The sequence below is a fragment of the Sciurus vulgaris genome (genome assembly GCF_902686455.1).
Source record: "Sciurus vulgaris genome assembly, chromosome: 3".
Taxonomy (NCBI): domain Eukaryota; kingdom Metazoa; phylum Chordata; class Mammalia; order Rodentia; family Sciuridae; genus Sciurus; species Sciurus vulgaris.
Window position 1 is genome coordinate 189,591,581 of NC_136463.1, and position 23,139 is coordinate 189,614,719.

At 48.6% G+C, this 23,139-nt stretch overlaps 1 protein-coding gene across 1 annotated transcript; it reads right to left on the reverse strand.

Annotated features, from left to right (window-relative positions):
• Positions 1–2,079: 2,079 nt before the first annotated feature.
• LOC306655801 (uncharacterized protein) lies at positions 2,080–22,197 on the reverse strand (the record flags this gene model as incomplete). Its single annotated transcript, XM_079130410.1, has 11 exons — positions 2,080–2,822; positions 3,105–3,246; positions 12,755–13,049; positions 14,123–14,190; positions 14,533–14,804; positions 15,010–15,111; positions 15,803–15,959; positions 17,185–17,234; positions 20,848–20,955; positions 21,207–21,330; positions 22,003–22,197. 11 exons carry the CDS (start codon positions 22,195–22,197, stop codon positions 2,080–2,082), a joined length of 2,256 nt encoding a protein of 751 aa, XP_078986536.1.
• Positions 22,198–23,139: the final 942 nt, after the last annotated feature.

Below are 23,139 nucleotides of genomic sequence, written 5' to 3' on the forward strand. Positions count from 1 at the left end.
ATTTGCAGCGGTGAGGAAATAGAAGTTTTAGAAACCTGCATGTTCTGAGGCTGATTGGTGTCAATTTTAAATGCAGTCAATATATTCTCAGAAGAAACAAGGGAAGTATTTTTTTTTAACATTTTTAAAAACTTTTATTGTTAATAGCAAATTTCCACTTCTAGTTTTTTAAATAATAGGAATATACAGGAGATGAATGTCAGGAAACTGGTAGAATTATAATTTAAATAAAGACAATGAGAACATAAGATTTATAAATGTATAAAATTACTTGAATTTTGTTATACAACAAAAAATTAAATCTGGCTAATGACCTGCTTGTTTCAAAAGTATTTAAAAACAGAATTGTCACACATACATCTCAAAACCAATTTGTTCTAGGTATTTCAACTGTACAGTGGTACTCATTAAGAGAATGAAAAGTACACAGAAATTATTTTTTAAAATCTCATAGAATTACATGTAATAACTGAGATTCATACCAAGATATTTTTGGGTGGAATAAAAATTCTTAAGCAAAGATTGTAAAAATCTAAAAAAAGTAGTATCAATTAGTCAGCTTGGTAAGGATTTTGGCAAACACATCATAGGTGGCTCAAACTCCATGTGTTCTTCCAAAATGAGAAGGAGATCCTGTAAGACCAACTGAGTGGGAAAGAGATTCTTTTCAGTACACAGGCAGTTCTTCCATCAGTAGTTGGTTTCCTGCCAAACAGAAATTGCTTAATGCTAAAAATTTACTGCTAAATGGGTGGAAAATGACTTTTTTTTAGACTCTGAAAATTTCTTGTACAAATGCACTGAGAAACACTATTTCCAGTCTATTACCAAAGAGAGAAATGTTCCCTATTAAAATTAGGTTTACAACATGAAAAACTTCAAAGCACTAAACCACCTAAAAAATTTTAAAAATACTGAAAAGTACATAATCAACATGGTTTATATTCAGCTATTCCAAAAGTATGCTTCTTTTATTCTAAAAAATTTCATTTACAAAGTATGCTTACATTATGTTTTAAAAGACATTTATCAAATGAAAGCAAATCATTATAATGATTTTATAAAAAGATCATATCCTTTAAAACATTTTTTGTCACTATTAAAAAAAGTGAAAGGCAGTAAAACGTCATCGTGGTGAAACAGCACGTGGTCTTAAGGGAAGAAACATCTCACTGGAGCTTCCACAAGTTCCTCCATCTGACTGCAAGTGCGGTGGCCAAGGCGGAGCCCGGGTCCCAGTCTAGGAAGTGCAGCTGAAGAGAAGACGGCGTTCCCAGTTCTGCCTACGCCCAGGCCGGGTGGATGCACAGGAGAGTCAGGAGACACGAAGAGAAGACGGCGTTCCCAGTTCTGCCTACGCCCAGGCCGGGTGGATGCACAGGAGAGTCAGGAGACACGAAGAGAAGACTGCGTTCCCAGTTCTGCCCACGTCCAGGCCGGGTGGATGCACAGGAGACTCAGGAGACACGAAGAGAAGACTGCGTTCCCAGTTCTGCTACGTCCAAGCCGGGTGGATGCACAGGAGACTCAGGAGACACGAAGAGAAGACGGCGTTCCCAGTTCTGCCTACGTCCAGGCCGGGTGGATGCACAGGAGACTCAGGAGACACGAAGAGAAGACGGCGTTCCCAGTTCTGCTACGTCCAAGCCGGGTGGATGCACAGGAGACTCAGGAGACACGAAGAGAAGACTGCGTTCCCAGTTCTGCTACGTCCAGGCCGGGTGGATGCACAGGAGACTCAGGAGACACGAAGGGCGGTGCTGGATTCTCCTGGGCGGCGCCTGGCAGTGGGCGCTCTCGGTTCTCAGAGGAGTGACTCTCATCTGAATCAGATCTAGGAAGGTCGCTCGCGGCTCCATCTGGGACAGGCTCTCAGCTGCTGCTTTTCAGTCCCGTCAGATGGTCTAGCTCATATTTCTGAGTTTCAGCACGTCATCTGTGACCTTCTGTCGAGGAGTTCCGTGTTTTTCTCGCCGAATGGATTCAACAGAGTGCAAGTCTTTTGGGTTTTCCGTAAGTAGTCTGACGGTTTCCACCCTTTCTACTTGATGTTCGGCAAGAATTTCTTCACTATCTTCTCTACTGAGTATTTCTTTGCACGCAGATGACCAAGATGCCTCTCAGCCATGCTCTTCCCGTAGAGGTGAACGCGCCTTTGCTAAAGCGCCCTGCTCCACCGCAGGCAGCTCCCAGCTCCACCGCAGGCGGCTCCACCGCAGGCAGCTCCACCGCAGGCAGCTCCCAGCTCCACCGCAGGCGGCTCCACCGCAGGCGGCTCCACCGCAGGCAGCTCCCAGCTCCACCGCAGGCGGCTCCACCGCAGGCGGCTCCACCGCAGGCAGCTCCCAGCTCCACCGCAGGCGGCTCCACCGCAGGCAGCTCCACCGCAGGCAGCTCCCAGCTCCACCGCAGGCGGCTCCACCGCAGGCGGCTCCACCGCAGGCAGCTCCACCGCAGGCAGATCCCGGCTCCACCGCAGGCAGATCCCGGCTCCACCGCAGGCGGCTCCACCGCAGGCGGCTCCCAGCTCCACCGCAGGCGGCTCCACCGCAGGCGGCTCCACCGCAGGCGGCTCCCGGCTCCACCGCAGGCGGCTCCACGCAGGCGGCTCCCGGCTCCACCGCAGGCGGCTCCACCGCAGGCGGCTCCACCGCAGGCAGCTCCCGGCTCCACCGCAGGCGGCTCCACCGCAGGCGGCTCCCGGCTCCACCGCAGGCGGCTCCACCGCAGGCGGCTCCCTTCCGTGAGGGACGCCGCGCTGCGTCCCACGGCGAGGTCCCGCAGTTTTCGCGGCGCCGCCCACCCTAACTGGGGGCTTCCGCCTCCGGAACGGGGAAAGAGGAAGTGGAGAAGATGGGGGGCGAGGGCCGCCCCTTAAAAAGCAGAGCTGGGGGCACCGAACCGCAGCGCGTCCGGCTCCGCCTCCCGAGCTAACGGCGGTGCCGACCTGCCTCGTCGCGGGAAGCATTTTCTAAACGCAAAGAACTCAGGATTCCAAGGATACTTAAGGAACGCGATTCCTAGGGCCTCAGAACCGAGACGTGCTCACGAGGCCGAGTGTTTGAACACGGCTTTCCGTTTCCCGTGGGACCTGTGTTCCTGACATCTTAAAGGACTTGCGAAGAGAACTCTGTGCGCGATCTGCACGCGGAACGGACCTTCTGGCCCGGGCTGCTTGCTGGAGTAGGGAAGGGGGTGCCGCGTCTGCACATGGAGATTATTCGATGATCTAACACAGGCGTGCACCTGCGAAACCGAAAACCGGAACCAGAGTGCCTCACCCATCCGCGCCTTTCGGTCTGTGCCTCCTGCCTCCTGCCTCCGGGGAACGTGGATCCCCATACCTTGATTCTCACCTTCTAGAGCTGCATATGGATGAACTCACACAGTGTGGATGAGGGGTCTGGATCTTTTCCCTGAGTGTGATTATTTGGACACTTACCAGAGGTGAGGCTTAGCACCTTACATTGCACACACCTATGGCTTGTTCTTTTGTATTCGTGAGTACATTTGATCATGTGGAGGGACCACAGCTATCCATTCATTTACTGATGGAAAGATGGATTGTGTCCAATTTTTGACTAATGAACAGAATGCCTGTATACATCTTGCAAGGACATACATTTTCATTTGTTTCTGTACATTTCTGTAGAATGACAGGATCATACAGTAGGTAAACGTTCAGCTTTTACAGAAACTGTTTGGAGACCTGGAATCCATAGCACATGCAGCCATGTCTGTAAGGCCTGGCTCGCCTGAGTGTGGAGGCTGAGCACCCTGGAGACCTGGCGTCTCAGGCCCATGGCCTCGTTCTGTCAAGCTGAGGCCTCCAAGATCCCAGGGCAGGGAGGGGAGTCGCAGCCCAGGGGGAGGGAGGAGCTCCCCCTCCCCTGCCTTTGGTTCACCAATTCAAAGTGGCTCTCCTCTGGAAACACCCTCACAGACACGCCCAGAACCTCTTTAGCCTACTCAGGTGGACACGTAAAACCAGCCATCACACTGCCAGACCATTCACCAAGGCGGCACTGCTGGGCCCCGCAGGAACCAGCATGGCCATTGCCTGCATCCTCTCCAGCACTGACCCAGCCCGAACTTCCCTCCAGGACATGGTGCCAGGTGCCTGCAATGACCAGGGCCAGCCCCTCACTGGGCCTCCATGCTGTGTGAGCTCCTTCCAAGGCGTTTGTGAACCTGTGTAGAACTGGAATCATCCCCCACACTCCAGCTTACACTGCTCACCAAGATCACATGCTGTGAGATCAGTATTGTTTTCAGGGAGGAGACTTGAGTCCAGCCCCTGTCACTTGCTTTGGTTTGATGCACAAGTCCCACTTTTCAGACCCATTACGATCTCTGAAATCTGTCTTATAGTGTAGGACCCCCCAAAAGGAGACCTCAACTCTGTCCCTCGGATCGACGGCAGCCCCAATCAACCGCAGGAGGCGTCACTTGATGCAAACCGCAAGAGGCTTTTATTCCAGCGCGCTGGGACCCAACTCGTGACTCATGCAGGAGTCGAGGAGTCGAGTCCCTAGCAGAAAATCTTACAAGTTTATAAAGGCAGAAACCACACATCGGGAGGGGTCGCACATGAAAGGGAGAAAAAGGGGGAAAAACGGAAAAAAGGGGAACAAAGCTGCCGGGAAATTCCAAAGGGGGTCTGAGTTGGCTGATAACATACGACATGTTTCACAATGTTTTACAACAGGTGTAGATTCTGGTCAATAGTTTCTGGTAATCCTACTGTTTGAGCACTGTCTGGCTATCTGGCTCAATTTACTCTTTTACTCTCTGTTTGGGGCTGTTTCCTGGAACAGCTTTAAGGGCTTTGTTCCCATTACTGGGAGGGAGACCTTAGGGAGTTGAGATAAAACAGCTTAAAAAAAATGTCCATTCTTTCAATAGTTTGCATCTTTGATTCAGCACAGACCGCTCAGCCTGTCTTGTTCAGTAAGATCCATCTGTAGCTCCTTTTGATACCACCGTTTACCGGTGACGAGTTCTGCTCCCTCGAATGTTGAAGACTGAACACTAGAGAAGCAGCCAAGGCAAGCATATTAAGCAGGTTTTATTTAAAGGTAATAATGCAGACTTCTCCCGGCAGGAAGAAGGGGGCCATGGCTGATGTTCTAAAAGTCCCAAAAAGTGAGCGCACCCTACATCTTTTATAGGTTAGGGTCTCTTTTGTTCTCCAGTTCTCTCCCCTTATCTCTCCTTCCTGCCTACTGACTAGGTTTTGCATTAAGTGAGAAGCCATGGGCAGGGCCAAGGTGATTCAGGCAGATAAGGGCCCAGGGGGCACCAATTAGCAGCCCCTTCTTTGCAGTCCTTGATAAGGGCAGGTAGATTTGGTCACCAATGGGCTCTGGAGCTCCTTGACATTTTATTCTTCCAGGGGCAGAGGGCTTCCTGGCCTCCATTGCCTCTATTTGACCTGACCCCTGTTTCTGCACTGACATTTTATTCTTCCAGGGCAGAGGGCTTCCTGGCCTCCATTGCCTCTATTTGACCTGACCCCTGTTTCTGCACTGACATTTTATTCTTCCAGGGCAGAGGGCTTCCTGGCCTCCATTGCCTCTATTTGACCTGACCCCTGTTTCTGCACTGACATTTTATTCTTCCAGGGGCAGAGGGCTTCCTGGCCTCCATTGCCTCTATTTGACCTGACCCCTGTTTCTGCACTGACTGCCTGTTCTTGATTCTGGCTTCACTCTCTCTGCAGACTTCAAGTTTTTCTCTAAGTTGGTATTGTAACATCGATAGAAAATGGAAATGGTTCCAGATCATATATCCTGCACCCCTGCACCTCTCTCTCTCTTTCTTTTCTTGGTACCAGGGACTGAACCCAAGGGGTGCTTTACCACTAAGCAACATTCCATGCCCTTTTGTAATTATTATTATTATTATTTTTTTGAGACAGGGTCTCACTAAGTTGTTTAGGACCTCACTATGTTGCTGATGCTGGCTTTGAATTTGTGATCCTCCTGTCTCACCCTCCCAAGCTGCTGGGATTACTGGCTGGATGAGAGGCGTGTCCTTCCACAGCCCCCCAGTCCTGCACCCTCCCTGCTGAGGGAGGCATCCGCTGGCGCTGGCGGCAGGAGCAGCAGACAGCTCCCTTGTGGCTTGTCTGCAGCCCCCAGGCAGCCGCTGTGCTGGAGTCCACGCAGGAAGCCGTTTTCTGCAGACACCAGCAGCCGGCCCTGGTGCCCAGGGTGCGCCCGGGAGCCTGTCCTTCAAGGTGACGCGTGCCTGGAACTTCCGCCCTGGCCGCTCTCACTGCTCGCTCAGCTGGGCTGGACCAGTGGATGCTGGTACTTTGTTCACCAATTTGAACGTCACTCTCCTCTGGAAACACCCTCACAGACACGCCCAGAACCTTTTTGGCCTCTTTAGCCATAGAGGCACGAGACCCCATGCCCCCTTCCTTTACAGGTGACACAGCTGTGCTTCTCCTACTTTTCAAGTGTGAAGCTCAGCTGTTGAACCCTCCATAACCAGTCTTGTGACTCTCCAGACACCAATGGGGTGTCCTGCAACTCAACTACAGGGAATCAACGCAGACCCGCAGGTGGGTCCTCGCTACCTGCATGTCCTCTGACCAGGTCCACATGCGGGTTCTGCTGGTGCTTGGACGGTTCGCAGAACTCAGGGCAGTGCTGTGCTTGCTCTTGCTGAGTTATGAAGGGATGACTCAGGAAGGACAGGGAAAGCGGATGCGCAGGTCCCGGTGTGTGTGTGTGTGTGTGAGTGTGCGTGAGCATGTGTGTGAGTGTGCGTGTGTGCGTGCATGTGTGAGCATGTGTGTGAGCGAGTGTGAGTGTGTGAGCGAGTGTGAGTGTGTGTGTGAGCGTGTGTGCGAGTGTGTGAGAGTGTGCGTGTGCGTGTGAGCATGTGTATGAGTGTGTGAGTGTGCGTGTGTGAGCGTGTGAGCGTGTGTGAGCATGTGTGAACGTGTGTGAGAGTGTGTGTGTGTGAGCGTGTGTGAGTGTATGTGTGAGTGTGTGAGTGTGAGCGTGTGTGAGTGTGAGCGTGTGTGAGTGTGTGTGTGTGTATGTGAGCGTGTGAGTGTGTGTGTGTGTGTGAGTGTGTGTGAATGTGTGTGCGCACGCGCAATGGCTGTACCCGGGCCCTCAGGGCAGGGTCCTCACAGCCCCTGCCTGCGCTGGCCCAGAGGTCTCCAGTGCCTGCTGTTCAGGGAGTTTGTGAGGTTCCATTACGTGGTCATGGTTGGCAAATCACTGCTGGTGACTGAATGAAGCCTCCAGACCCTCTTCCCTGCCCAGGGGCCCTGGCCCTCAAATCACAACCTGGTCTCCTGGTGACCAGCCCGGTCCTGAAGCGTCCAGGGACCACCCAGGACCACTGTTTCATTAGCACACTAGGGACATTGCACAGGTCTTAGGAGCTACAGGCCAGGAACTGGGGACAAAGCACTAGCCTAGGTCTCTGTTGTGCATCATGTCACAGAAGCCCTGATGTGGTCTGGGTGAGGACATCTTCCACAGGGCTCTTCCCGCATGGCTCCTTGTGGATCCTGTGCATTGAGACCGTTAAAGCTGGAGAGAGGTGAAGGGGCAAGCTTGCTGTGCCCAGGTGTGCTCAGCGTCTCTCCTGTCTGCAGAACCTCACTGCACGGTCTCTGCCTGCTGTGGGGTCCTGATGGCCGCCTTCCTTTCTACCCTCAGCAAAAACTGGTGCCGGCTAAGGAGCGTGCGGGCTGCTCCCTCACCAGGGTGGGAAGAGGCATGGAAGTGCCCTCGCCAGGTCTGAGGGAGCGTGGCCCAGTTGGCACCTTGACTTCAGGGTTCTCACCTCCAGACGGTGGGTCAATACCTCTGTCTTAAGACACGGTCGGTAGAGTGTCACGGCAGCCCTAGGCTGGCGCATGGCTGAGTCTGCACTAAAGATACTAAAGATCGTTTTTCCCAATCCATCTTGCTAACCACATCGACATCCAAAAGACAACCCCAGATTTGGAGATGAAGAGAAATCATGGAGAAATAATGGTACAGTTTGGATCTGAAGTGTCCGCCAATATACTGGAGGCTTGGTCCTTATTGTGATGTGACTGGGCAGTGGTGGGGCTTTTGGGTGGTGGCATGCATGCCTTGGGAGGGGATTATGGGACCCTAGTCTCTTCTTTCTCTTCCACCTTCCAGCCATGAGGTGAACAGTTTTGGCCCACCATTTCCTTCTGCCTTGAGGTATTATGCCAAAGCAATGGGCCAAAGCAATGGGCCAAAGCTGATCGTGGACTGAACCCTCTGAAACTGTGAGCCAGAATGAGCTTTTCTCTTCAAAAGTTGATCATTTTAGGCATTTTTTATAGTGATGGGGAGCTGACTAACACAATACTGACTTTGATCTGGGGAAGGAGCCAAGGAACATAGGTGGGGCATCTGGAGGGCTGAGCTGGAAGATCACAGGGGAGCCAGGAGCTGAGGACTGACTTAACCTTGAGTACCCAGCTCCCTGGAGTCTAGACCCTTTGTGACCATGCCCTGGGGTCATTTCAGTCTGACAGCCCTGCTGTCTCCTCAGGGATGAGCATCACATCTGAGGCCCCCAGCAAAGTCAACGCCCCACACCTCGGGCATGGCCCCGTCTCACACACTAGGGCTCAGTGTCTGAGGGAAACCGCAGCACATTCCAGTCCTGCTTCTGCTGGGAGGAAAGGCCTGATTCCAGTCCCCTCCAGCAGCCCAGGAAGGGGTGCGATGGCAGGGAAGGAAGGGTCCTTCCAAGGACCCTGGCTGCAGGGGTGGCCCCTTGATCTTCCCTGGGCTGGGCTGGCTATCAATGGAGTGTGTGGATTTTATTAAGAATATCATTTATTTATGAAAAGCTTTTTAAAAAGTTTGCTTTCTTTTTGCATTTTTGTTGTCTGTAGGAGGAGGGTGAGGATCTTGATTCCACTGGAGGAAGAGTATGCATTCCTTCCCTGAATTGTATGTTGAGTATGCACGCACCCCACATGCACACGCAAACACATGTACTCACAGTGTGCATTACATACACACCCATCTGGCTTTCACCTCTAAGGCTCAGAGGTTGGAGGGAACCAGGAGAGGCCAAGCCTGGAGCCAGGAGTGTGGCAGCAAAGGGGGAAGAAGCCGCCTCACTGCCCAGGACACCAGGAGCCAACTCTGACCCAACTTTGCCTCAAACTCCACATTTCTCTCTCTGAACCCAACTAATGATTCTCCAATAATTTAACTAGAGTGATCCCAGCCGTATGAGTTGGAAATAAGAGTTCCCTGAGGCCCTCCTGGACTCTTCTGTTTTCAGTGACAAGGTGTGAATAAAGTACATGGCTCGGGCTTCTCATCTGTGTGGACACAAAATTTATTAGACTGGGAGGCCAAAAGAACATGGAGGGGGTCAGCACTGGAAAAAAACCATGAGTGAACATCCCCAGAACACTTGAGGAATCTTTCACTGATTTTCTACTTCATGTCTTGTCAAGAAAGTGGAGAATTTGTTTAATCAGCTATTTACCCTCTCAGGCAATACGTGGTGTCAGTATCCTTCCTCTCAGGACCCCTCAGAGCTGGGCTGTGCAGATGTGTACTGGCTACATTTGTCTTCCTCTGGCTGTTGAAATGTGGCTTTATTGCTAATGACCTACTCGCCCTTCCTGCATACATAGGGCTTCTCCCCTGTGTGTGTCCTCTGGTGCTGGATGAGGTGTGACTTACGGCTGAAGCCTCGCCCACACTCCCTGCATACATAGGGCTTCTCCCCTGTGTGTGTCCTCTGGTGCTGGATGAGGTGTGACTTCTGTGTAAAGCCTCGCCCACACTCCCTGCATACATAGGGCTTCTCCCCTGTGTGTGTCCTCTGGTGCTGGATGAGGATTGACTTAAGGCTGAAGCCTCGCCCACACTCCCTGCATACATAGGGCTTCTCCCCTGTGTGTGTCCTCTGGTGCTGGATGAGGTATGACTTCCGTGTAAAGCCTCGCCCACACTCCCTGCATACATAGGGCTTCTCCCCTGTGTGTGTCCTCTGGTGCTGGATGAGGTATGACTTCCGTGTAAAGCCTCGCCCACACTCCCTGCATACATAGGGCTTCTCCCCTGTGTGTGTCCTCTGGTGCTGGATGAGGACTGACTTAAGGCTGAAGCCTCGCCCACACTCCCTGCATACATAGGGCTTCTCCCCTGTGTGTGTCCTCTGGTGCTGGATGAGGTGTGACTTCCGTGTAAAGCCTCGCCCACACTCCCTGCATACATAGGGCTTCTCCCCTGTGTGTGTCCTCTGGTGCTGGATGAGGACTGACTTATGGCTGAAGCCTCGCCCACACTCCCTGCATACATAGGGCTTCTCCCCTGTGTGTGTCCTCTGGTGCTGGATGAGGACTGACTTATGGCTGAAGCCTTGCCCACACTCCCTGCATACATAGGGCTTCTCCCCTGTGTGTGTCCTCTGGTGCTGGATGAGGACTGACTTATGGCTGAAGCCTTGCCCACACTCCCTGCATACATAGGGCTTCTCCCCTGTGTGTGTCCTCTGGTGCTGGATGAGGACTGACTTATGGCTGAAGCCTTGCCCACACTCCCTGCATACATAGGGCTTCTCCCCTGTGTGTGTCCTCTGATTCTGGATGAAATTTGAGACATCACTGAAGTCTTGCCCATATTTTCCATTTTTGACTCTTGCAATTCCTGAGATTTCTACCCCCACAAATATTTTGCCTTTGTCCTTTGTCATTTCCTGGCCTGCTTTGAGGGCATCCTTCATCATTCTTTCACTCTCCTCTGATCTCTCCATTTGTCCTTTGGGTGAGCTGGAAAAGGCCCTTGAAATCCCCTTCTGCCTTGTCTTTTTATGTCTGGGTTTTGAACTTCCTTTGACTTCTTGACCTCCAGTTTCGTCATTCCAGCTGTGTGGATCATGATGTTGCTGTTCCTGAAGAGGATCCCTTGGATAGGAATCCTCTAGTTTGAGGTTTTTTCTTGCAGATGTTCCTGGGAAGATCTGAGAGGGGTGACTGCGATCCACATGTTGACTGAGGAATTTCTGACTGGAGAAGGCCAGAGAGCATGAGGGACAAGGATGGATCTCTGTCTTTGGTTTTGCTGAAAGAGGAAGTCATTGGTTAGGGCAGATGTAGACAAGCTGTCTGAGCTGTCTGCTTTGCTGTGTGGCAAGGTCTGCATCACTACTCACTCCTCATGTGCTAAGAACACATGGTCTCCCACCATGTCTTCCCTTACAGTATTTTTCTATTCCATTTTTATTCACTATGTGCTCGGAAATTCAGAAAAACCATGTCAAGGGCCTTTTCTGCCTGTCAGCGAGACCAGAACCTTCCAGTAGCATCAGGGGCAGCTTCTCTCCTGGAGAGATGGAGCTGTGGTGACCACGCCGCACATGCCACAACTATCTTATGAGACATGCCAGTCTTCCCCGGTCATCCTTTGCCACACCCACACCCTTGTATATAGATCCCTGCACACCTTTCCTGATATTCTATCTGCAGCAATTTCATTCTCTTGAGAAATAACACTTGATGAATTAAGTGGAACTTTCCTCAGTGACTTTTCCTATAAGGGGAAAAGGATCTGTTTATTGTTGGGGTCCTCTTATCCTGGAGATCTGCCACTGTGGGAGTCCATGTAGAGTTGTGTCAATCAGTCTGAATTTGAGCCATCCAATCAAAAAAAGATGTAATGGAGGACTGTCATGTGCCTAGCTCTCCATGAGGAGCAGGTTCATGCTGGATGAGACACTGAGGCCCAGGACCCATTGACTAAAGGACTCTGACTCTTGCTGCACAATAGCCATGATGCTCCACAAATCATAAATGAAAATACGCCCTTCCTCAAACCTTATAGCAAGCGTTCATCTTTGACCTGTTTAATTCAATCTTAGCCCATTACAAACACAAGAAGTCCTGTTTCAAAATAGAGCCTAATCAGTCATCTTCCCTCTCTGACTCCCACCTTTCCCAGCCTCCCACCCTCCTGCCTGAAGACTGGAGTAGCCTCTGAAGGCATTCATACTGCCCTCGTGAGTCAACCACAGCATCATCTTAGAACAGAGAACCATCTTACAACACTGCTGTGGTCACCATCTCTGGGGGCTTAGCAGAGGTCATGGGCTCCATGTTCCCAGGCCTGTGCTTCCTTCACCTCAGTGGTCTCAGCCAGTCACCAAATACCAAACCTTTCCTGCCTTGGGCCATTGCAGCGCCTGCTCCTTCTGTGCGAATCCTTTGTCCACAGGTATTTGCACTTCTCAAATGTCACCGCCTGGGAGAACCCTTCCCTGACTGTATCTGCTATGCTACCCTCCCCTCAAGTGGATTCCTAAGCACTTTCCGTGGGTTAGCTTTCTTCAAATGACTTGCAAGAGAATGTGTTTCTCTAACCCATGTGTCTGCTGCCTGAGAGCAGTCATTTCTCACCGTGTTTCAATTTGTGTTTTCAGTTCCCGGCACAGAGCAGGCTCACACGACCACGAGCTGACATAATGAATGAGTGGCAACACAAGCACGTTATTTACAGATCTGAAGGAAGCTAAAAGGAAGCAACTGAAAGGACCAGGAGACACTGGCAGTGAGAGAGCACGCAGGTGTTTGAGAACATGCTTAGTTTCTAAGCCTTTGAGCACAACATGGCCTTGTATGTTACATGCATAAAGCACTTAAACACTAAAAATGATATTTTAAAATAAAGATGGTTCCTAAGAGTCAAAGGCATGTGAGAGGGATCTTTGATTTCTGAATACCTGTTTGAGATTTTACTGGCTTTATACTGCACGTGACTCTACTTGAGAGTTGGAATATGAAAATTCTCAGGGGGAATGATTTCTCTCCTTTGTTCAAGGAACCACAGTGGTGCCCACCTTTCCCTGCTGAGAGCTCCTTCTTCCACCTGCTGCCCCACTTGATGCCCAGCTCCTGGCCGTACTCGTCCCCGTACCACACCAGCAGCTCACAGCCAGGTCTGACGACCCTGCAGGTTCGGTAGAAGATCTGCCTGTGGTACTGAAAGGCTACCAGGTTCTGCTCCTCATCATCCCGGGCACAGTTCACATACCTGGCATTGAGGCAGGAAAGGAAAGGAAATGCCAGGTGGTCAGTGGCCCTCCCTGTCGGGTCTGCATCCAGCCCTTCACCTGGTGGGCACCACCTCTGTACTCTGGTGATGCTACTCCCACCCACCTCCTCAGGAACCTTCTGTTCTCGCCCACGTCTCTTTCTCAAGGTCATACGCTCTAGTCCTGCTCACAGTGATCACCTGGCCTAGAAGGCTTTCCCCTCACCTAAGCCAGTTCCAGGCTTCCCTCCATCTTGATGGACACACAACGCAGTGACCTGCAGCTTCTCTGAACGCTCATGGCTTTCTGGCTTACACCACAGAACCCGGTGCTGGTCAGGTGCTCTGATTCTAGGGTAAGCCTGAGTCATCATCTCTGGAGAGGCCTGTCCTCGGCCTGCCCCAGGTTCCCATAGGAACTCAGAGTCTCTCTGTGTCAGTGATACAGACAGTGACACTGTTCATACGCTCTATCCTCTGGTGAAACAGGAGCCTGCATGGTAAAGGGACCCTGGGCCCTGGAGGCCCACCTCTTATCAGGCTCAGACCCAGTGCTAATGTCTGAGTCATCAAGATCTCTTCCTTGCAGATTTAAGGTCCCTTGCAGGTTGTCCTGGCACTGTGACCTTTTCAAAATAAAACAGTATCAAAAACAAAACAGAAACCCCAGGAAAAGCACAGTTAGATATTCCTATGACAAAATGCCTCATGTTTGTCTGCAGTATGTGCACACATAGACACGGGTTGTATGAGCTGTTCAAGTAACAAAGTCCATTTTTTGAACTGGAACACAGTAAGTGCTTAATAACTGTTGAACAAAGTATTAATGCAGTGTTTCCAATGAATCTAAGCTACTCGGGCTTCATTTCAGTGTCCCAATTTTGTCTTGCATGGAGCTTTGTGTTTTGATAAAAAATAAATTATGGTATTTATATTTTATTCTTTTGTCCCGAATGTTCATGATTTGAGAGAACAACGTGTAGTAAACTGAGGCGCAGAGGCATGAGAACCACCAAGTGGGCCTGAGGAGGAGAGGAGCGGCCCTCAGCAGGCCCAGAACCTCCCAGCCTTACCTCATCCAGTTGGCCTGAGATTCATCCTTCCCATCCACATACTCATAGCAGTTTCTCCCTGTGGTGATCTGGGTTTCAGGAAAACAAGTTAAAGCTCCAGGAGGTGATAACCCACACAATCATGCCACTCTGTTCTGGGAGGCTGCCCAGACCCGGCCATGCCTTGGGACCACCCAGCACACTGCCCAGCCACCATCCACACAGCCATGAGCTGTCCAGACAGAGCAGAGGCCCCACAGGGTGGAGGCACGCAGATGTCTCCGCACTGCTTTGCTCCCACTCACCCTCTCATCTTGAGGGCTTCCATGTTCATGCAAAGACCATTAAGAGCACAGAGCTAACCATGCTGCCCTGTGCCCGTCCTCGCATGTCACACCACAGCAGGAGACGGGGACGGGAGGCGCTCTCACCAGCCAGGAGTACCCGCTGTTGGCTGCCTCTTCATCCTCTGTGATCTGGCCCCTGTAGGGGCCAAAGTGCAGACCCAGCGGCAGACTGGATGCCTCATTCCATACACCTAGCCCAGCTTCCGGGATGCTCGAAGGTCCAATTCTCAGCCCGGGGGGCAGGCTGAGGGCTGAGTGGTTGGAATGGCCCTTCTCTATTACATTGTCCTTTACGAAGGTAGGGGGCCCATGAGCAGCACAGCTGTCGATGAAGAAGTTCTGGCACTTATCACAATCTGAGGTGAGAGCAGCAGGTGTTAGGAGAGGCACCTGTACATTCCTGGATATAAAGAGCTTCAGAAAGAGCCCAGCACCATGCTCTCCCCCTCAGCCCTGCACTCGGGGTCAGCAGAGGAAGGGAGGTTGTGGGGCTGAGTGGCAGGATGGGTGTTGCACCAGGACACAGCAGCTTCTGCGCGAGCAGGCCAAGGGGGCACTCACAGAGGTAGTCGTCATCCTGGGGCTCGCTGACCTCTTTGTAGACACGGTCCTTCCTTTCTCGCAGGCTGTACATCTTCACTTCGACCTCCTTTCTCCTGAGTTCTAAGTTGAGAACAGTAGGTGAGTGAAGTTGGGAATTTGTCCCTGTTTCTCCAGGAAATGTGGTCTCTCCTACCATCAAATCATCACCTTTCTTTCCACATACTCTGTCCCCACTTAACTACTGGTTCAGAGAAACCAAGGTTCCACACTCACACTGACTACAGATGCCTACACCAATTTTAATGTCTAGCTGTTCCCAATTTCATATTTAATTTTTACTTGCCAAACTTTCTACCTATAAAAGGGTTCATTCAATGTATTTACTCATTCACAAAATATCAGTAGAGGGCACGTTGCACAAAGGCGAGGACATAACACTAGGGAAGCGTGGTCCCACGGTGGATTTACTGGATCCCTTGCATTTATCAGCAACTTTACTGAATGCTTTCAAGCAACATATGAACTATGTACTCTTATCCTCATTTTTCAGATTAGTATTTAGAATCTTAGAAAGTTTATAAGACAGAAGCAAGGTCCCAGTGTCTCTATGTGAACACTAACCCACACACTAGACTTCAGAGTCAATGTTCACACATGCTGCTGAATACTGTATCCGATGTCTGGTCCCTCAGCCTAGTCCAACCTAAGTCCTGGCCTCTCCAAAGTCTGCCTCACATATCCAGTCCATCCATCACATCAACCTTTCTAGAGGACCTGGAAAGACTAAAGTCCCCATATTATTTTCTCTTACCCAATTTTTGTCTGGAGTGCTGTCCAGAGGTAGTTACTTCTCTGTGAGGGGACACTGGTTTCTGGACATGTTCTGAGCCACTTGTGTTCAGTAAATTTGTTGTTCCTGACAATTCTTTCAAATTAGATTCATTACTTAACAGCACCCCAGGCATTCCCTTCAACGAGAGTCACATATGAAAACACAACACACGTTTCTTTAGTCCTTTAGGTCTTGTGACATGTTTTCTTATGTATGACTTTGGTTAATGCTTCAGTAACCCTTGGGACTCCCTGAGGTGTCTGCATACTGAGTGTTTGAATACTGAGGGGAAATGAAGAGCCTAAGTAGGCTGTGACTCTGGACTGGTCCCATGTCCCCAGGCCCTTTCCCTTCAGCTTCCTCTCAGATCCATGCACATGAGAATGATGAAGGGAGAGTACCTGGGAAGACCAGCTGGAGAACCACCATGGTCTGTGAATGAAGGGCTAAGACTTGTAGAGAAAAAGAGGTCATCATTTGAAATCTGTCATGACGATAACATCAAAGGGCCTGGGATTTCTGAGAAAGGCCAGTGTGGACCAGTCTCTCCCACAGCTCATATGCAAAGGCAGCAGGCTGAACAAATGCTTCCAGACAACACGAGGGTCATCTAACCAGAGCCCAGAGGAAGGTACCAGCTCCCGCCCACAGAGCAAGCATCTGAAATCAGTTCCAAAAGATACTTTTCTACCAAATAGTATGTGACCCATATGGAGTCCCCAGTCATTTTCTCATTTATTGTTTCTCAAACATCAAACCTGAAAGTTCTCAGGCCTGGGAGCTGCTTCTTTTGAAAAGATGGGTCTCCTTCTGCATCTGGGCTTCCCCAGTATGAATTCCCTGCATATCTGTAAGCTTTCTTTAGAGAGCCTTAGCACATCTCTCATTAGGCGCAGCAGAGAGCTGAGGTTGGAATCACTCAGAGCAAAGAGGTGTAGAGAGGATCAAGACAGCACAAAATTTACAATGCTATCAAAGTTCTGATGAGCTTTGAAACCATTCTGAGAAGGAGTTTGGATCAGCCTGCACCCCCTCCAACTGTGGTCTCAGGCATATGATCACATATTCTTGTACTTCAGTCTCCTCATCTGTGAAGTAGATATGGGTTTTATACCACTTCATAGGGTTGTGGGGAGGTTCAAGTGGTTTATTCACATGAAATGCTTAAAATATAGTCTGAAACATAGTGAAAACAAAACAAGTGTCAGCAATACTATTACTGTTCTTATCATCTTTTAAAATGATGATGATGAGGAACACTGTCATGTGATCAGGGAAGGGTGTTTTGTGTTTTCTTCTCTTACCTGTGTTTGCGTCTGTGAGGAACATTTTCTGGCCAACAGGATTTAGGAAACACTCACCTTCTGGTGTTTATTTTGTTCTATTCTGGAGGCCACCCAAGGAGGTTTGACTAAAAGGCAATGAGAAATCAGTGTTTTTGTTGGAAAACATTTCCAAACTCTGCAGATTCTGATGAGGGACAGAAAGCACTACACCAAGGATGATCCAAAGATGATATGCAAATGGTTTCTGAAGTTTCGTTCAAGACTTTCCTTCTACTAGGGACATCATCAACTTTTTTTGAATTTTTTTTTTTTTTTTTTTTTTTGGTACCAGGGATTGAACCCAGGGGAACTTAACCAATGAGCCAAATCCCCAGTCCATTTTTATTTTTTAGTTTGAAACAGGGTCTTGCTGTTCTCACTAAGTTGTTGAGACTGGCTTTGAACTTGCAATCCTCCTGCCTCTGCCTCCTGAGCCACTGGGATTGGAGGCATGTGTCACCATGCCTGGCTCTTTGCATGTCTTTAAAAATATGCAAATCTCATCTCTGATTTATCCTATGTTCATAGATATCTGATATTTTAAACAATTGGACTTTTATGACAAAAAAGAAGAGCCTAAGTAGAATTCAAGGATATGGAACCTACAAATATGAAGATACAACCGTATATCAAGCCAGGAATTGAAGGAAATCACCTCCACATGAAAAGGTCACGTAAGATGTCACTGTTTAGATGAGGGCAGTCCCAAAAAGCTCAAGTGTGAGACAATGCAAGAAGGCTTAGTGGTGAAATGACTGAGTTACACATTGACCCACTGATAGGGATTGGTGAAAGGTAATTGCAGGTGGGTGGGGTGTGGCTGGAGTAGGTCGTTCACTGGGGGTATGCCTTTGGGGTTTCTATTTTACCCCTGGTGAGCAGAGAGTCCTCTCTCTCTCTCTCTCTCTCTCTCTTTCCTGGTGGCCATTCATGAGCCACTTTCCTCCACCACACATTTCTGCCATGATTTTTGCTTCACCTTGGGGCCAGAATATGGAGTTGGCCATCTATGGACTGAGACTTCTGAAACCATGAGCACCAAATAAACGTTTTCTCCTTGTTCTTGTCAGGTCTTTTGGTGACAGTGATGAAAAAGTTGACTAAAACCTAGGAGAAACTCATATCTAATGTGTTCAGTGGTAAAACACTGGAAGCCTGTTCTCTAAGATTAAGATCAGGAGGAGGCATTAATTTCCCCTCATCACCTCTACTTGTCTACAAAAGCATAAAAACAAGTATTTAGGACACACTTAGCCAAGGGTGCAAAAGTCTTAAACACTGAAAACTATGACATATAGCTGAAAGAAATTAAAGAAGATACAAACAAATGGATCAGAAAACTAAATATTATTGAATTTCCATACTACCCAAAATGATCTACAGATCTAGTGTCATCCTATCTAAATACTAATGCCATTTTTATAGAAAATTTTAAAAATAAAAAATTATATGGAATCTCAAGTGACCCAGAATAGCCAAAACAATCTTGAAAAGAAGAACAAAATTTGAAATCTCACACTTCTTGATTATAAAGTTACATCAATCAAAGTGTGATACTGACATAAAGACAGAGATATAGACCAAAGGAATAGAATGGACAGGTTAAAATAATGCATATGTGGTTAAATTGATGTTTGACAAAGGTGCCAAGACACCACAATGGGAAAAATAATCTCTTCAAGAAGCAGAGTTGGGAAAACCTGACATCTATATGCAAAGGAATGAAGAACGGTCTTTGTCTTAAAAGTTTACAGTTGTATCTTCATATTTGTGGGTTCTACACCCTTGAATTCAACAAACCATAAGTAAAAAAAAATTGAAGAAAGCTGGGTATGGTGGCCTATGCTTCCAATTCCAGTGGCTCTAGAGGCTGAGGCAGGAGGACTGCAGGTTCAAAGTCAGCCTCAGCAACTTAGCAAGGGCCTAACAACTTAGTGAGTCCTACCTCAGTGCTAAGTGCCCTGGGTTCAATCCTTAGTACAAAAAGATCTGTAGATGATTTTTCTTTTCATTATTCCCTGAACAATACACTATTTCACTGCATTTACATATTATTAGGTATTAGAAGTCATCTAGAGATGATTTAAAGTGGTTGGAAGGATTATATAGGTTACATGAAACCACTACAGTATTTGATTCTTTAGCATCCTCATGTTTTGGTATTATTGGTGGAGTGGGGAGTAGTTCCTGGAACCAATTTCCCATGGATAGGGACAAACATACAAAAATTAACTCAAAATGGATTAAATAACTAAGTATTTAACCTGAAACCATAAGGCTATTAGAAGAAAACAAGGGAAAATCAATGAACCTGGAAGACATTTTGCTAAGTAAAATATGTCAGTTTTCAAAAGACAAATGCTACATGATTACACTTATACGAAGTATCTAAAGCAATCAGATTCATAGAAACATAAGGAGAATTGTGCTTGTCAGAGTTAAGGGGAAGAGAAGATGGGGTGTTGTGGGGTCAATGGCTGCAGAGTTTCAGCTACACACAATGTGCACATAGCTAACAATATTGTATACTTAAACACTGTCAGAATGGTAATTTTATGTTGTGTGATTTCTTGCCATCATATGTAAAAAAGATGCATTGATTAGGTTAAAGATTTTACCTGGGTCCAGAGAGAGGTATAGAGGTCTGATGAATCATGGGGGATGTATTCTCCATGAAAAATGTCCTGTTATCTCAATACCTTTGCAGACAATCAAACATTGGGCCTTTAAAGGTCTTATATAACTTTTAAGAGCCTGAAGCACCTAAAATCCATGAGAAATTCAGACCTAATTCATGTTGCTTTCTCTAGTTTAGGCATACTGCATCTTCTTTTAAATTCTCCTGTCCAAGTAGTAGAAGAATGAACTTTTCCTATTTCATAATGATTGTACATCACTTTTTTTATCTGATGCTTGCTCTGCTCACTGACATGAGGGGAAGATTGGGGAAACTAAATAGCTACCTCAAACCCTTTCCCAGATTTAAGACAAGTAATCAGGCTCATTTTAGGGCCAGAGGACCACGTGGTGTGATTAAATATGCATAAGAAAATATGTATCTTTACATAATGTTAATAATTTTCTCTTCTAAGATATTTAATCCAATTACCAAACTACTAGATTAGTGTTAAGAAGCTTTGGGGGGAGGTTTGGAGTTTAATTAAACTGTTTTTAACTGTCTTTTGATTAACAAGTTTAGCAAAAATTATTCTTAAAATAAATTCAAAACTTGTAAGTATAGAGAAGGATCCTGTAGACCCTATTCATCCTTCGTGATTCAGTCTGATCTCAGTATTTTGCCACATTCTGAAGATTCTTCAGATCTTTTTATTCCTATTTCAAAATTCAAAAACAAGAACAAAAAGAAAAAAAAAACTAACCAAGCCACCTGCCAGAACTTCCTCTCTCTCCTGTGAAGTTAATTGTCCTGGACTTGATATTTCATATTTGCATATGAAATATGTAATATTCATATTTTATCATATTTCCCCCTTATGGTATGTACATGTACACACACACAATACACAGTTTTTTCACATTTAAAAACTTTATGGGAATGTCTTCTTACTGTGTTTGGTGATGCATCTTACTCATTTGCTGACATTTGTTTTTGAGGAAATACTGGTTTCTTATTACCTTCTGAGACCTGAACCTGGTGTGGGTTCAGGAAGTGACCTCTAAATCTTCCTGGCCTCTCACCTTGTTGCCTAGGTGTCCATTCTTCATCAGAATCCTCAGTGTCATCCATCTGCAATTTGATGGTTTGCCTTTGGTGACACATGAAAGCTGGTCGAGGGGCTCTGAGACCTGGAAAGAAGCAAAATTCCTGTCCTAAAAGAGGGAGAAGGAACAAGGTCGATGACAATGGAAAGGGTGGGAGAGTTAAATTGGAATTGCTGCGTGACCAGTGCTGCGTTCAGGCCTGCACCGACACAAAGGACATTTCCTTCCAGACTTGTCTCCAAACAGGAGTCTGTAGGCAGCTCTAGCCACCTAAGAGGGCCAGCATAGCACAGGGACTAGAGATCTGTATTTTGTTTCCTAGGCCCTCTTATTACCTATGGATATCAGCATATTATAGTTCCTTTTCACATTCCTGTAGCGAATTTTCTCCCACTCTCCCATCTCTGCCCATTCTTCCTTGGAGAAGTAAATGGAAATGTCTTTGAAAGCATCTTTAACCTGGAGAAAAAAGAGATTCCAGTGATGCAGCCACATCAATGTTTATAGCAGTTCAATTCCTGATAGCAAAACTATGGAACCAACCTAGATGCCCTTAGATGCCCTTTAACAGATGAATGGATAAAGAAAATGTGATATATATGCACAATGGAATATTATTCAGCTTTGAAGAAGAATGACATTATGACATTTGCAGATAAATTTACAACTGGAGAATATCTTGCTAAGGGAAATAAGCCAATTCCAAAAACCAAAGGCCAAATGTTTTCTCTGATAATCCGATGCTGATCCATAGTTGGTGGGTGGGTAGGGAAGAATGAAAGAACTTTGTATTGTACAGAGGGGAATGAGGGGAGGAGGTGGGTGTGAATGTGAAGGATGATAGATTGAGACAGACATTATATACATGTATGGAAAAAAATTTAATAAAGAAGTTTTAATACCAGAGAGGGGGGGTGGTTCCCTGTGATGTGGAAGCACACATCAGAACACTGACGCTTCATGCCTTTTCTGTCCCTGGGCATGCAGGGAACAGACTGGGGCCTCTAGGGGTCCCTGTGCCTCCTGAACAGAATAAACACTGGTTACTGTCCTAGCTCTCCCAGAGCAGTTGCTGGTATGCGCCTCCCGCTCCTCCCCACATCCCAGCACCCGCCTTGCCAGCCCACCTACCTTCACTGGCAGGGCCACCGGGTGTGCATGCCACAGGTCTGTGGTCCTCAGGTCCGCTGCCTCTGGCTCCCCTGCCCTCCCCCACAGACACTGCCTGGGTTTTGCCTTGCCCCCGCATTCTACCTTGGGCCTCCTCTCAGGTCTCCTTGCATCTCCTCTGGTGCTCTCATCTGGGGACCAGTCAGTGGCACTCATGGTGCTGCACAAGGCCCTCTGGGAGGGCTCAGCCTCCTGTGGAAGAAGAAGGAGCTGAGGGCTGCACTCCCCACTGATGGAGGAGGCTGCATGAGCAGAAGATCTGCAGTGGGGATCCTCCGCAGCCAGGCTGCTTCTGCTGTCCTGGCCCTCAGGGCAAGGACGCCCAGGTGCCTGCAGGACTGCAGGGGAGTCCAGGGGCCAGGCCCTGACCACCACCCTGGGTCAGGGTCGGACCCACAAGCAGGACACGATGACCCTCACAGCCAAGCGGGGGATCCCAGGAGTTGCATTCTCCACCCAGGAACCCCAGCCTGAGGGGGCAGAGCATGTAAGCCATGGGGGACAGTTAAGGGGTTCTCAGGTCAAGGACAGCCAGGGGCCCTCAGGCTGAAGGACCTGGGGTTTCTTAGGTGGGGTCGATTTCTTAGGTGGGGTCAGCTGAGGTAATGTGCACTGAGGAGATTGGGGTCCCTCGGGTGGAGGAGACCGGGACCCTCAGCTGAGGTAATCTGCGCTGAGGAGATTGGGGTCCCTCGGGTGGAGGAGACCGGGACCCTCAGCTGAGGTAATCTGCGCTGAGGAGATTGGGGTCCCTCGGGTGGAGGAGATTGGGGTCCCTCGGGTGGAGGAGATTGGGGTCCCTCGGGTGGAGGAGACCGGGACCCTCAGCTGAGGTAATCTGCGCTGAGGAGATTGGGGTCCCTGCGTGGAGGAGACCGGGACCCTCAGCTGAGGTAATCTGCGCTGAGGAGATTGGGGTCCCTCGGGTGGAGGAGATTGGGGTCCCTCGGGTGGAGGAGACCGGGACCCTCAGCTGAGGTAATCTGCGCTGAGGAGATTGGGGTCCCTCGGGTGGAGGAGACCGGGACCCTCAGCTGAGGTAATGTGCACTGAGGAGATTGGGGTCCCTCGGGTGGAGGAGACCGGGACCCTCAGCTG